General features: G+C 29.6%; 1 protein-coding gene across 3 annotated transcripts in view; it reads left to right on the forward strand.

The window, feature by feature from the left end:
- The first annotated feature begins 2,194 nt into the window (after window positions 1–2,194).
- The window catches only part of LOC129921389 (putative ferric-chelate reductase 1 homolog), a 28,422-nt gene continuing 13,774 nt past the window's right edge, over window positions 2,195–16,842 (forward strand). Inside the window, exon 1 of one of the 3 annotated variants that reach the window (XM_056003196.1) lies at window positions 2,195–2,216. Coding sequence is in view for 2 of the 3 variants with exons in the window: in XM_056003194.1 (XP_055859169.1) it covers window positions 6,461–6,485 (25 nt within the window). In the remaining variant the exon portion in view is untranslated. Of the gene's footprint in view, window positions 2,217–6,119; window positions 6,486–16,842 lie in introns of those variants that run through there. The other 2 variants (XM_056003194.1, XM_056003195.1) reach the window with 2 other exon arrangements.

Raw genomic sequence — 16,842 nt, forward strand, 5'->3', positions numbered from 1 at the left:
GAGCTTCTTAAGAAGCGAAAGGAATAATTTATCTTGAAATTCATCATTGTGTTAGAGTTCTCTCAGTTATAAATTTCAACTTTTCATACCATTGCACCTGTTCACTTTTGTTGAACAGCTGCCGCACATGACAAAAATCGATTCTTATGAAGAAGTGATTTATTTGCTGGACATTACTGGTATATTCTTCCTATTTATGTTCAACTTCAAGAAACAGAGTGTCACTTTCTTTGGTCGGTTCTCCTGGCTTCATAAATTTAAAAGTTCAGCAACATTTAAAAGTTAACATTGCATTTATTCAGCTAACTTTTATACGTTAGAAAATTTATCTGGCTTCCCAGAATTATTATTGGCGTTTGTTTCCAAGAATTTAAAAAGAATTTGTGAAAAGTTTTACTTAAACTACATTTTTTACGGTTGTATTTTGCAGTGCTCCAAATTTATGAGCTTGGAACCTTTATTATTTGACAGGATACAAACTAAGCTTTGTGTTCAAAACAAATCGTCCCGTTTTTGCTCGTAAGTACCTACATTTTTTTAAAAGTTTTTTTTTTTTCTTTTAAACATTTCTCTAAAATTTACAGAAAGAATAGATAAAAAGGTTTAAGTCTTATGTGTAGAAAAAACTCAATCAATATGTGTTAAACATAACTTGATTTCCCTTTGTTCAATTTATATGTTTAATTTAGAGAAAAATGCATATTTATTTTAAGAACTGAACAAAATTTGCTGTGCAGATACGTGGTTCAGGCAGAAACGAAATTAATTTCTTTTAATTCCTCTACAAAAGTTTGAATCATTTTTATGAACAAAAAAAAAAAAACGATTTCTATTTATCAAAACTTACAATATGTCGGTTTTCTCATGTACCTATGTCTAAGTCAAAACGGGACCAAATGAAAATGGGACCAAACTGCATGTACCAGCTTTCAAATACAAGGAATTATCAAAATCTGTTCACCCAGTCGAAAGTTATGAGGTGACAAACATAAAAAATATACAAAAATACAGATGAATTGATAAATGCCTCCTTTTTGGAAGTCGGTTACAAAGAAAGAAAAACGAGGAATTGTTATTTGAGTATCAAAAATATTTCAAGCTTTAACGGTTTTTTTTTAAATGTTACCTCTGTTACGAGACTGAAAAATAGGAAACCTTTAGGTAAAGAGAAATATTTACGAGACCCATAACAAACAGTTTCAAGAACCATCACGATCATCACTTACTGCTTTTCTATATCTCTTTTTTTTTAAACTCGTTAAATACTAATGTTAAATCTTAACATACAATTTCACACACTAACAAGCATTACATACATTCATTATAGACTATTTAAATAGTAGCATTTAACTATTTTAATAGTTGCATATATGTGACTATTTAAATAGTCAATAATAACTTTTTTAAATAGGTATCCCGGTTTTAACTATTAAAATAGTTTTTTTTTCTCTGAGTGTATATTGTCTGGTTAACTTTATAGCAGACTGGAATAAAAAACTGGAATATCCGAAAAAAACACCTCGGATCCATGGTATAAAAAGAGAAGGTATGATCATTAGAAAAAACTCAGTATCGAGAACTGTCAAAACTTATGGCTACTTAAGGTTTTGACAGCCCAGCCCATTGAAATTGTTATTGTAAACAAATTTGTCTTGGAAATTGTTGTTGCTTTTGACTTTGCCAAATGCCAAACGTCAAAACCTTATTACCCCATTTTGTAAGATGGCGGCTCTAATGATCATACCTTGTCTTTTTATACCATGCCTCGGATCTACTCTTATTGGTCTACATAGACAAAAGCATAAATAGACAAAGATCATGATTTCAAATGTAATTAAATTATACTTTACTTAGAATTAAGAACTGATTGTAAATACCTACTATTTTTATTCAATAAAAAAAAAAGTTTTACAGATATCGAAACACTTTAGTTTTGATTTAGGAGTTATTGTGAAAAAATTGAGTGTTATCTACTGAAAATTATAAAAAGTGGTTATCTTTTGAAATTGATCTATTAAAAATTATAGAGACTGATAGCTAAATGAATTAGATCCAGAAAAAGTGAATGTTTTTTATTAAAAAAGAGATAAATAAGGAAAGTGGAAACAAGTTTTATTGAAGTTATCTAAATGACGATACAAACAAATTGTCTGTCATACTACAAGTCTGCAGTAAAATTTGTGTGAGCACGTGTCAATTGATCATATAAAAACAAGGTAACTACAGTCAGTCACAAAAGTAAGTAGGTATACAGTCCGAACTTTGCTTTAGCAAGAACGTTTAAAAAAGAGTTTAAATGTGTTTTTGTTATTAATATACATTCTACATATTTTAAAGTAAAAAATAGTCAAATGAAGTAACCTACATTCCTACTTTTTGTACACCAAATAGTCCCATGAAGGCTCATAAGTCATAAGTAAAGTAGATATTCAAATCAGCCAACTTGGGTGTATTTGAAGCTATATTTTTAAAAATTACCCTAGACACTCTCTTCCAGGTTGTTCTTCAGAATGTCTAACGGCCATATTATTCACTAGTTTAAAAATACATCCGGATGTAAAGAAATTTAAATCTAAAAAATAAATCCAAATCCATAATATTCACTACCTACTTAAAACCAATCTTTAATCCAATCTTGTTAAATCCAAATAATTTTAAACTGCTCATTTTCAAAGTGTTCGCAGTTTGTTTTGTCAAGTATTTTGAAAAGGAAGAATAAATATAAATATTCAAAATTTATAAAAAAATTAAATCCTTGGATTTATGAAATTCGGATTTGAGCGATTGGACTTAAACTTAAATCCAAACTAAATCCAGAGTGAATAATATGGCCGTAAATAATTTTAGCCATCCTTTGTTTTTAAAACATTGTACTAAACCAGTTCCCAAGTTCAGATAATTTGTTTTCCGAAAATTTGTTTGTAAAAAAGGATATTTCAAACAAAAATAAATCGTATAGGCCCGTCCTATAATAAAAAAAAATTTAAATCATACATACAAATAGTGGAGTCAAATTAGCTTTATACCTCGGAAAGCAGGGAAAGTCGATGCATCTGTAATGTGAGTATAGGGCTGCATTATTAAAGGGTCAAATAAGAAAGTTAAACAAAAAATTTCACCGCTCTCCATTACAACAGTTCTTATGGACCGTTTACTGTCATTCCGTATGCAAGCGTTAATCGGAATTGCTGTCTCATTTTAGATTTTGCTCAAACTTTGTAGGGATTTTCTCTAGGACTGTAAGGAAGCAAATCCATGATGATTTAATTTTAAGTTGGGTGGTTTCCCCGCTACCCGCATTCGAACTTTTTCAAAAGGTAATTTTTATGTGATTATAGCTTTGCGTCTACTAAAGATATATTTTTGTTTGAAACGCTATTTTAAAGCTTAAGAATAGTAATTTTTGAATATATATTAAAAAATTACGTAATAATTATCCCTGAATTAAAAATAATTTTTGAAAAACTGGTAATTTTGCTGATTTTTCATGGTTTTTGACTGGCTCCAGAACCTTAGATATTATATGTACGAGGCTTATACTTACCACATATTAAAACTAGATATTTTTCAACAAAATAAATCTTAAATCAACTTTATAGCTATACTCCTAATGCAAAAATTTTAAGCTCAAAGTTTTTGAAAAAAGATAGAAACATGAAACTTACAGTGTGAAACTTTGAACTTTAAGTTCCGAAAAAAAAATTGTGTTATTTTCACATCTTCTTAGTGTACCGCTTGTTTGAAAATTCGCAAAAATACTAAAAAGCCAAAATAACCCCTATTTAAGGCTATGATTGCATTATCTTTGACATAAGATAGAAGCATGAAATTTATAGCATATTTAGTTCGTACTCTTAACTTGACACACTGTAAGTTTCACATTTCTTCGTTTAGTCAGATCGTGGAAAATGACAGTATAAAAATTAGCTTTTTTTAAAAAACTCAATACTTTGAACTTAAAATTTTTGCATAAGGAGTACAGCTATCGAGTTCATTTTAGATTTATTTTGTTGAAAAATATCTGTTTAATTTGGTTAATATTTGGTAAGTATAAGCCTCGTACTTAAATAATATCCCAGGCTCTGGAGCCAGTCAAAAACCATGAAAAATCAGCAATATTATTTGACCCTTTAATAATGCAGCCCTGTACTCGATTTTCAGATGCATCGACTTTCCCTGGATTCCGAGATTTTACAAATTTTATGTATTATTTGACTCGACTAAAAAGAAAGAAATATAAAAAAAAATCGTCAAAAAATTAAAAACAAACGGCATCGTTAATAATGAAAATGCTTAAAAAAAAAACTTTTTTCATCAAAAGATTGACCAAAGCTATAAAATCTAGTTGTATCCTCATTTTTATTAAAATCGTTACAATCATTTAAAAGAAAATTGCAATTATCCATGAAGAAAAGAAATACTTCAAAAAAATATGATAATTATGACGTCATTTCGGAATTTGTAATTTTTTTTACGAAAAAAAAATATCATCAATTTGTTTAGAAAATTTTGTAGAAATCAATTGTTTATAGAAACTCATAGTAACTTTACTTACTGCTAATCCTAACGCATTTAAACATTTCCATCAAAATAATTTATTTCTTATTTGCATAAAAATATACAAACTGAATTTATTTATAATTTATTTTTACAATTCTAAAACCAGAAACTTATTCATTGAATCACGTGTATTTTCCCCTTTTTCATTTTGAGTCATTCATTCGCGTTTCTTTTTTTTATTTTCTCATTTTGGAGAACTTTTATTTTTTTTTTTTCAATGGAATTAAAACAATAATTAAAATTTATTTAAACTCTCATTATACCTACATCAGACTTAATAAAAATCTTACCAGACAACAACGCCACGCATACCTTCTCAATTTTTTTGGACAAACTTTAAGAAAACCCATGACAACAAGTCTCTCTGGTAATGACCACAATAATAATGATTTCATGTCAACTTTTGAGAATGCGGTTGTTGTATATATTTGTAATAATACCTACCAAGAGCTCCAGTTTTTTTTTTTTTATTTCTTAATGAATCACCCCAACATAAAGTACTGCCATGGTACTTTATTTCTTAAAGTAAGTAACAACCTGTTGTACAAGTTGATTGTAAAAAGTAATAAAAGTATGTAGAGGTATCTACCTTCTGTCTGGGTTTTTGTACCCGTAACTTACTTTCGATAGATAAAAAAAATAATAGTTCATGCTCCGAACCCACCTATAATAACAACTAAAAACAACAAAAACCTGATAGTCAAGATTCAAAAATATCTTGCTCTAAGCTCTAACTCCAAATCTCTATCTAAACTCATACGAATAGGTAGAGGCTAGAGGTAGGTACACCTTCCTGCTCTTGGAATTCCAAACTCTGTGAGCACCGCGTTAGTTATGTCGAAAATGTGCGATAGAGTGGAAGAATGTAAAACTTGCTAGCCCTCCACTCAGCAGATTGCCACTTGCCAGAGCCAAAGCCAGAGAAGGTGAACAGGGGAAAGTAGTAACAGACTTTATAACTGCTACCAGATAGACAGCTAACCAGTCTTTGGTTAAGAAGTTAGCGATTAGTTTGAAACTAACAATCGAAACGGTTGGGTCGGTGTTTTTTCTTCATTTAACGCGCGGACTATTCATGCGTTTTCGGTGTCACGATTCACGAGTGCCAAAACAATAATACAATACATTTTCAATTCAATAACTCTTCTCTCTCGTAGCGGGGAGGTTAAGAGACGACCGGACGACCGACCGACGACGTTTGTGTTGACCGCACAACATAAGTCACGGACTGTACCAATATAGTTTACATATAGTGAATGATCTGCGAGTGATTGAAGTTTCACTCACAATAGACGTTAATCAACGCATCATCTCAGAAGTGAAACGTTAATCAAATTCAGAAGGTAGGATGAAGTTTAATGAAAAATCGCAGTATTATTTTTTAATGCCGTTTTTTTATTGTGTTCGAATTGAATCTTTGAATGTTTTAACCACAACCGAAGGTCGCTCATAGCTCTCATCGGAATGCTAATGATATTTTTTTTTCGTTTTTCTAAATTTATCTAAAAAGCTAATATAAAATTGGTTTTTGTATCTGATCCGTTTGGATGCACAGTATTTTTTTTTTTCTGTGCAAAATTGTTTACCAAATAAAGTAGCACCTCAATTACTAAAAAATTGAGGCATGCAATACCTTTTTTGTGAATACCAGGTTTGTGACCTAAATCAAGGAGCAACTGTGAATTATAAAAAAAAAAAAAATTAATCAAAAATGTCGTTGAGGGAAAAGTGTCTGAATTGAGTTATGGAAGTGTGATTTTCTTATGTGCGACTTTCAACAAAATGTGTGAAGTTGAGAATATAATTAGACATTCTTATTGGTGTTAGATATATATTTTATGCCTAGAGCAAAAAATTGAATTTCATAGTTTATTTGCTTTTGCGACGCGAGTGCAAATTGATGCTTGAATTGAGAGTTGTTGTAAGTAAGTATGTAAGTAAGCTTGACATATGGCCTCGTTCTGAATAAATTTTAATATCTTTTTTAATGACACGACGACAACGACGTCATTGGATATTGAAGACTATAAAATCGACAAGAATCAAAATGGAAAATTTGAAATTCTAATCAAATATTCAGTTGGAATAGATATTTATTAAAATAAAAAAATTAAATTAGAAATCTTATAATGCCAACATTATAACTGATATATGAACTAGGCTTGAACTAGTTACAAACTAAAACGGATATAGTGTGCATTATAGAATTCATTATATCTAGCATGATATAAGTTTTAAAGCAATTGAAATAAAACGGAAATAATAAAGATTTGCTACGAAGACAAGAGAAAGAAGTGCAAAGAAGTTAATGCAAACATTTGTATTATTCAATAACAAACAAAAAACCTTGATTGAGCCCGTCAATATGGACTTATGCATGCATATACTTTTTTTGTTTATTATGGAAGTGATGTCACGACATGTTAACTATTGAATCACTTTTTTGTATATATTTGTCGTTTTTCTTTGTTATTCTTTTATAGTTTGTGATTGTTGAAGGCACAATTGGCTTTTATTTTTAATTACGTAAAAGTTTATCTTACACAAGTAGACATTTTTCTTAAATATGTAAGGCAACTAGCAAAAAACTTAATATTTTTTAAGCCAAGAGCTTACGGTTCAGCGTGTATATTTGTCCCTATTTCTACTGTACATCGCATTCAATTATGATATTTGGAAGTTAACATTTCTAACAAATAAAATTGTTTTTGTTTTCCTAATCAATTAGATTAGACCATAAGGAGGCTAAATTTGCAATTTAATTTTTTGCATTTCAAACCATTTGCTTAAATTGAACTGAAAAAACCATTTAACATGTTGATTGCGTCAAGTAAAATAATTCAAAATAAATATGTAGGTATGGTACGAGTCCAGAAATAACCCAACCCTAGTGATTAAAAAATTTTAAGCCCCTTTTGTAAGTACGTAGACAAAATTAGAGCTACAGGCTTCATTTGAGCCCAAAACCCTCAGTGTGACAGTCTTATATATATTTATTAATACCTTAAATGCTAACATTAGAAATCACTTAATACTTACAATAGTCTTACTTACAATAGTTCTTCTAGTACCACAGGGAAATTCAATTTCTATTTGAAATATTACAAGGTTTTAATGGTTTAACTAACCGGAAATTCTTTCTCTAGTTTTAGTTCGTGGTTTCACATCAATTGGCAAATTGTGCCGAGTGAGTATATGATGCCTTTCGGGGCAGACTTTTATAACCTAACCTTATCTAACCTAGGGAGCAACAATAAAAATGCAATTTTATAAAAAACGCTGCAACGTTTCAAATTTTTGAGTTGGAACTCTTATTCTCTTTTTTCGTTTGCCTAAACTGGCACAGAAGATTTTATGAAATTAAATTAATAAGTTTCATTAGGCCAAACGGCTCTTATTTATTTAATTTAATGAGTTGTGATATTTTTGATAAAAAAAATAGCCAAACAACATATCGCACGTTGAGGTGGATAGTGTTACAACTCAAAACATAACATTACATCTTGGGAGAAAAATAATGTCTATCAGGCTAGCTAATATAAAATAAGCATTAAGGTTTAACTCGTTATTAAATTTAATTAATAATGTGTTCCTATTTTATTAATAACGACCGGTCTATTAATTTTAAAACTTGTGAATTCGATAACTTTTTTATGTTCGATAATACACAAATACTTAAATATTCAAGCCATATTTATTTCAATAAAATTTGCAAAAAGTCTTAAAGATTAAAAGATTGTGTTCACTGTGGTGTATACGTAACATTTTTTTAAGTCCTTACATAAAATACATAATTGGTGATTCCTGGAATTTTTTCAAATTTACCATAGACCATATATTATCGTCATATGCACATTATTTCATGTTTATCATATTACAACAAAAATATAAATTGTTTAGAGCTAAAGGATAAAATAAATAAAAAATCCTTTCAAGGTTTTTTTTTCATATGTTTTTACGATCAATTTTAGCATAAGTTGAGAAGTCATGCTGATGATACCACCTCGAAAATCTTAAAGCTTTTCAAGCTAAAGTTAGTTCCTTTAAGGGGTTATATCTAGTTGTAAGTGCGACAAAACGTTCTTTTTTGTGAATTTTTTGTGAAGAGGCATTTAATTAAATAAACTTAAAGAATGCATGTACATATATCAAATTTAATGTATTAAAGGAATTCGCTGTGTATTTAAAAAAATATTGGGTTCCGTTATTTTTGTAGTAGATCTCCTGGACGACCTCCAAAAAAAGGTGTCTGGCGGTGAGCAAGATAGTATCTCTGATCCAAATCACCTAAAATTTAAAAAAAAAATAAAAGATTCATTTCCAGGATATACGAATAATGAAAGAAGGAATAGTCAAATTTCTGATTTTTGACAAAATGGCGGCTTCTCAAACAAAAAAAAAACGGTTTTTTTCACGAAAATTTTAACTTTAAAATGGCTTAAAAAATCGATTATTGTCAAAAACCGTATTCTTTAGTTCATAACCTGACAAAACTATTTAAGAAGATCGTGTAAAAATTTCAAGCCGATCGGTTCAGCCGTTTAGGAGAAATTTTGCTCACCGACTTTGAAAACACATTTTCGAGAAAAACGGTTTTTAAAATTTTTGGCACCATGTAAACTAAGTTAAAAAGTCTTCACAAATACTCTATTTTCTCCGAAACTAATTGCAGTATCAATGTGAAAATAGGACAATAATCTGATATATGTACATGTTATACATTAAAAATATGCAAACAAAATTATTTGATTTTTTTCTAAATTACAACTAGGTATAACCCCTTAATAAAATTATTAATACAGTAAAATAAGGAGAAAAAAGGGGTAAATCTCGGAATGAATGTTAGTAGAAATTTTTTTTCCTCAATATCTTCCTTTTGCCATTCTATAACATAACTCAAAAGTCTAGAAAAATCTCATGTCCGCTTGTCGCGATTTCAAGGTCAAATCGCGAAATGGAGATTTTCAAAATTAGCAAAAATAGCCTATGGTATTATATACACATATGATACATGGTTTCAAGGTATTTTTTAATGCTGATTCCAAAAAATCTAAAATCAAGACAATCTGACATCTCTGGAAAAAGTTATACCTGTTTTTCATCTGTCAACTCATATTATTATAACAGTTGCAAACTTACTGCCGAAAAACCCTTAAAAGTTATGGTAGATTAACCAAATTTTGCATGTAGATTTTAGAATCCATCATCATTAAAAATGAAAACAATCCATTACAAAAAATATATATACCTACGAAATAATGGTATTTTTTGATGGAGGGGCAAATTTTAGGATATGCACTAAAGAAGATTCTGGTTCATCTTAGGAATAAGTGCTAATAGGCTAATTTTTTCATTTTAATCTTTGTTTGGATATTCTTTAACTACCCTCAAAAATCTAAAAAAATCTCATGTCCGCAAGTCCTAATTTTCTTGGTTTGAAGATAAGGTGCAGATTTGAAAAAATTGAAAAACTACTCTTCAGATATTTGTGTCAGATCAACATGAATAAGGGACATTACTTTTCAGGGATGGTCATATTGATTTGTTTGTGGGTTTTGTTGGAATCAGCGTTAAAAAATACCTTGAAATGATATGGGTTATGTTGGTATACATATAAGAATCTAAAATTTTATTATTATTTTTTTTAAATCTGCACCTAACTTAGTTTAACCTGGAAAATAAGAACTTGCGGTCATGAGATTTTTTTAGATTTTTGACATAAGTTATAGAATATCCAAATAAAAATAGAAACAAAAAAATTAGCCTATTAGCAGTAATTCCAAGATTGTACCAGGATGTTTTTTAGTGCACATCCCAAAATTTCCCCTTTTCTCAAAAAATACCATTTTGTCATAGATATAAATGTTTTTTTGCATTGCATTGTTTTGATTCTTAATGATAATGGATATGAAAACCCTCATGCAAAATATGATTCCGCTACCATTACTTTTAAGGTTTTTTCGGTAGTAAGTTAGCAACTGTTATAATAATATGGGTTGACAGATGAAAAACAGGTATAACTTTTTTCAGAGACGTCAGATTGCCTTGATTTTAGATTTTTTGGAATCAGCATTAAAAAATACCTTGAAATCATGTATCATATGTGTATATAATACCATAGCCTATTTTTGCTAATTTTGAAAATCTCCATTTCGCGATTTGACCTTGAAATCGCGACAAGCGGACATGAGATTTTTCTAGACTTTTGAGTTATGTTATAGAATGGCAAAAGGAAGATATTGAGCAAAAAAAATTTCTACTAACATTCATTCCGAGGTTAAATCCTTATTTGACTGGATTATATTATTATATCGCTTTTTAATTATTATGCTCAAAGATTTTTTTGAAAACATTGAAAATATTATAACAAGTGGAAAACAAACATGCAAACCTAACCGAATGCCGACAGTTCAACAAGGTGCATCCTGATGGCTTCCCTTTTAATTATTTGACATAGTAATTATTTATTATCAGTATCAACTTTCTTCATATTGCTTCCTTCTTGTACAAAAACCCACAAACTGTCAAGGTGAAATGCGGTCGATCAACATTGAACACTTGCCATCTCAAATATGAAACTTATTTGATTTGCGGTTTATGCAAGACTTCTATTTAAATCTTCGGTATTATACTAACTCGTATACATACTTGTATGATAAGCTTTCATGAGTAAAGTTGATGCAATTATGGATTTACTTTAAACAACCCACACTTGATCTTACATAATGCTTGAATTGTAGCAGTTAATAACTTTTTTTTTCCATTCGATTTACTCTTTTTGCACATTTCAATTTTATAGATCTTATTACAGAAAAATAACAGATGCTGATTTAGGATATCAGCATGGATGGGGTATGGGTTTTGAATTGTTAAATCTATTAGTCTAAGAAATTACATAGAGGAAGAAAAAACTTTTTTTTAATTCTAATTTATTTTTTAATGACGAAAAAGTTACACTTACCCTAAAATTCACTTCATTAAATTTAAAATCACCATTTGAAACAGAAAACTTTAAAATTTCCAATTTCCGGAATGGCGAGTTTAAATATACATATTGTACATAATTGGAGATTGAATAAATTGGTACTTAAAAAGATATTACAATTCTAAGTCAAACAGAGGGGGGTTATGTAAATTAAAAAAAAAAAAAAACAAAAACAAAAACAAATGAAAATGAAAATAGAACGCTTCTGTTTAAACAACAAATATGCAAACAAAAAATATTTGTTATTTCAACAAAGTGGTTTTGTTTTCATTTGTGTTTAACTCTACAAAATCGTAGCTATTTTACTTCGAACTATAATATTTATCAACAAAACCGTATACATATAAATATATATGTTCGAAGAGTTGAATTATTTTAAAAATAATGTAGTACATTTTTCAAAATAAAAAAAAATTAATTGCATTGAACGCAAGGCATTTGTTATATACCTAAGTAAGATTTATTTGTATGATTTTTTTAATGTGTTTCAATGGTTACTCAGTCCTTAGCTCAGTAAAATTTTGCGCTGCTACCAACAACAACAACAGAAAAAAATTGTTTCTAAAACTTATAAAGTTTAGAAACGGCTATAGTTTTAATTTCACTAAACGATTTAAAGGAGAAGTTTATCAATAAAATTGGTGGAGACTACACAAACTTAAAAAAGAAGAGGGAAACCGGTAAAAGGGTTCTGCTTTTTCAAGACATAGCTCCAGATTATCGGAGGCATGTTGCGACAACTGCCTTACAAAACTGCGTGTTCGATATTTTGAATCACTTAAAACCAAATTTGTCCCTTTTGTATACCGAAAACTGCATAAAACTGCAAAGAACAAAATTAACTACGACGAACTGGGTGAATTCGGCAATTTCTGCCTATTTTGAAGAACTTGACAAGAAAAGGTCCATCGTGTTAATTAACTTTTAAACCAATGTAAAAAGTGAATTAGATTATATTTAAAGGGAAAAATTAAAGAACGTCAAATTTCCTTCCCCTCCCCTGCCATTCGAAATTTTTGACCTCCCCTCGTAAAACAGTTGCATTTAATTAATTGAAAGGGAGAATAAATTGATGAATATTAAGCAAATATTTCTCCCGATTGATATCAGAATAGGGCTATAAAATTAAAATAATAACTGAAGTTATAGATAGATATATTTACTGTAGCAAAATTTACCATACATTGTTTTCTTAACCTATACTGCACACTTTACAGAGTTCTGGTATAGTAGTAAGGTAGTACTGAAAATATCACAGATTATTTGAAAAGAAATATAAGAGAAAAAATTATACGAAGGAAGACAAGAAAAAAATTGTAGATACGGAACGGGGACGTTTAGCCGGGATAAGCAATTTAAAAAAAAAATTGACTTAATTTGTCTTGACTCTGCCTACACGCCCAAAAACCACGTTTCATAGCACATAATTTCGGTTTTTCATAATCCCGGTCTTTCATAACTTTGGTTTTTCATAACTTTGACGCACATAACTTTGTCTCGCATAACTCTGGTATTCATAACTCGCTGTTACTATTATGTTTAAACACAAATTCAATTGTAAGGGATTTTTTAAATAATCTGGCATTATTAGAATCACAATAATTGATCCCATGAATTATATTTGATTTCTTTATAGATAATTTATTTTTTACTAAATTTTTTCTTAAGATCATAAATATTAGTAACATTCGCTTTTGACATACATATGTGTGTTTTTGTGTAATTGCGAGTAAAGTTCTCTGTTGTTTTAATTGATTAAATACTTTTTAATATTTTTTAAAATAGCAATAAGATAGTTCATTGCATATCTATGCAATTTTTGAGTATGACAGCTGCAAGAATAAAAAAATAGTGTATGATGTATACGTACTATTTTTAAATAGAAAAGTTTAAACAATTTCCCTTTCATAACTTCGGTTTTTCATAACTTTGATGCGCATAACTTTGGTATTAATAACTTCGTCGGTTTCCCGTAAATTTTTAATTTGAGTCTAACATCAGAAGCGTCCACTTCTTTCTTAATCCGTTCGTCAGGTGCAGAGTTGACACCGAAGTACCTACTTGTTTTTTTTTTTTTTTAATAAAACTTCGAAGTTAGTTCCGTAATCATAAAAAAATGCTTGAAATGTTAATACATTCATATGTTTAAGTAAAAAGTTTTGTACCTATGCGGAACCTTTCCTTTTTATTTCCGTTGAAATTAAGAATCGAAATATACATATTTCACGAATAGGAAACCAATACCTACAACAATAATAATGCAAGTATGTGTGTTGTGTAGTTAAGGTACTTATATTTTATCCGAGAACCAGTTTCAATTTCATTCATTACCGACGCAATAACATATTTAATTGAATTCCCACCGTGCAAACAAGTCACAGACATCCATTCTACTAAGCAATTTTATAAAAACCTTACCTTCGAATGCAGGTAGTTTGTGACTCAGAATATCATAAGAAAAAATATTTCAATCTGACATCACAAGGTTTTTATTTATGCGAGATGATAATCGTTCAAACACAGGGATTTCCCATTATTCTCTCAATAAGTAGCATGAAAAAGTATCTCAAGCTGGTTTTTTGATGTATCGTATCTATAAGTATTGAAATTCCACTATATTCTCGTGATCATTTTTTATATCTATATAAACCAACAAGTGTAGGGGTTCCAGTTCTAAGAATTAAAAAAAAAAACTTACACTTTATTATAAATTGGCTTAATCAAACATCAAGGTGAAATTCCAATAACTAAACCAATACGAAAAAAAAACTCGGGCCCAATTATTTACATGCGAAACAAGACAGGTCATAACCACATTCATAGTTCATTATTAAGTAGCATGGCCAACAATACAACATCAGTTGAAACTGAAAATAAATATATAGATAATAAGACATTTTGGACAGTGACCCTCAGTAGCCACAAACATGCTTTATTTTAATCGTCAATAGATAATGATTTTGTATCTTAATCAAAACAAATGGATCATTTGCGCCTTTGCTGTAAGGAAAAGTAAAATGCCTAATCTTTAAATCAAATCGAATACGTTTTATTGTTGAGAAATCTTATTTGATGATTTTCACCTTGAACGGAAAACAAAAAAAAAAAAAATAATAGGTGCGGTTGCGCAATTTATACGTAGGAATAGAAAATATTTTCATTTGTTTGCATCTCAGTGGATATAATGTTTCACCTTTAATGCAGATGTGAATATAGCTACTATGCTGAAAAATATTCAAGCGTAGTATTTATTTAAGGCTATCAATTAATATTAATGTGATTATCCTTTGAGCAAAAAGGATCACATTCTTTGCGCTCTAAATATCCAAAGTGTTCAAATATGTATATCTTCAAAGTAAAGTTAATTAATTAATCAAGTCATACTTCCAAAGAAAATGTTGTGATCCACCAGTAGGTAAGTTGTTAGTTCTGGTTCTGGCAAAAATGAATCGACAAAAATGTTTGACGCATTCGCTGTTAAACTAGCGTTCACTGACTCAATTACATAATTTGCTTTGAATACACAATTCCTGTTGCTTGAGTAAAGTGCCTAAAAAATAAACTGCAATCTGCGAACACAAGTAAACCAATTTCAGCTAGGACGATTCGTTTTATTTTAATTTTTCGAGAAGTAAAATATAGCATCCACAATTCCACATTAATAATTCTAATTAAAAATGAATTGTAATTATTTTTCTGCGCTGCCAATAACACATAATGCACAAGACGCATTCCACAACTTTTGCGTATAAATAATTCATTCAAGCTCAACTTCAAATTCAATGCCACTTTAATTCGCAGCTCTTGACAAATAGAAAAGAGCTCTGGCCAAGAAATGTCAAAAATTGCAACCATCCACAGTTCGCAAGTTCATATATGCAAAATAATGGAATGAATTTATTATGGAACCCAAACCAGCGGCGTAGATAGCTCTTTGCAATGGAGGATTAAATGATTGATGATGATGTGATTCCAATGGCACATTAAATTGAAATTGCAATAATTGGAGTCCTTGAAATAACGCTCCAAAAGGAAACGATTTACTTATAACAGGGACTTCCTAAAAATACTATATGATTTTAGTACCCTTGATCGAAGATGAATTAAGTTTAAATGAAAAAAGTCAAAAATTTTGGTCTAAACCTTTTTTAGAACAAATTTTACTCACGTTTCTTCGTTTGTCTACAAATATTTGCGACAAATTCAGCCAAATCGAAAAACTCATTACACTAAGGGAAAAAACAACTTAAAATCAACGAAAACCACGTTGATCTAACTATTTTTCGGAATGATTTGCGACGATAATTTTAAAATCAAAGTAGGACACCGTTAGTTTTAAGTGGTTTGCAGTTATAGAACATCCTTAAGGGGGGAAATCCCTCTGGACGACACCTTTTTCAATATTTTTTTATGAAAAACTGAAAGCACTTATTGAAATTTTTAAAAAGACAAGATATTACTGACATTATTAAGTATTGAACAAATTTTTTTGAAATGAAAAAATAACAAAATGGCGGCTCTGGAGCCTTTCAAAGTTGACGCCTCTAGTTTACGCCGTGCAATGCACAGGTCCAGGAAATCATCTTAAATCAAAAAAGAAATTTTTTTCCGTCAGATGATATTAGTACGCATTGCATGAACCTAAATTTATTTTTTTTTAATGAAAAATAAAAATTAGAAATCAAAAAAACGAAAAAAATCATGTTTTTTTTACAAAGAAGTAGTTAAAAAAAATATTTACTGTACAAATTTTATTCAACTTTTCATGTTGTGGCCAATAAGTTAAGGAGTAATTTGCTTCAAATTTCAAGTCGATAGCTTTATTAGTTTTTAAGTTACATTGCACGGCGCGGAAAAAAACTAGTTTCGAAAAAAATGCGTTTAAAGTTTTCGTTTTCGTACTATGGTAGGTTCGAAGCGCATTGATTTCGGGACTATCTAGGCACTTTTGAGGCTTCATTTAAGGCTAAGACCACTGAAAATAGTTTCTTCGGTTGATAAATAAATTTATTACGAAAAAAAAAAATAATGCAAATATAAAAAATTCCAGATGGATTTCCCCCCTTAATCAAAATTGTTTAAACTTTGAAAAAAAAAAAACATCAATTTAAATAAAAAAAGGAAAAAATTGTCAGACACTGGGAATCAATCCTAAAACTCCTGGGTCACAAGGCGAATGCTTTACCAACCTGCTATCTCACTGTTGGAAATTAGGGTTAAATATGTTTTATTATAGTTTTTTCAGCTTTAAATCAAAGTTGACCATATTATATTTTAAGTTGCGTTTTTTTGTCAGT

The sequence above is a fragment of the Episyrphus balteatus genome, chromosome 1 (assembly GCF_945859705.1).
Source record: "Episyrphus balteatus chromosome 1, idEpiBalt1.1, whole genome shotgun sequence".
In the NCBI taxonomy this organism is placed as follows: Eukaryota; Metazoa; Arthropoda; class Insecta; order Diptera; family Syrphidae; genus Episyrphus; species Episyrphus balteatus.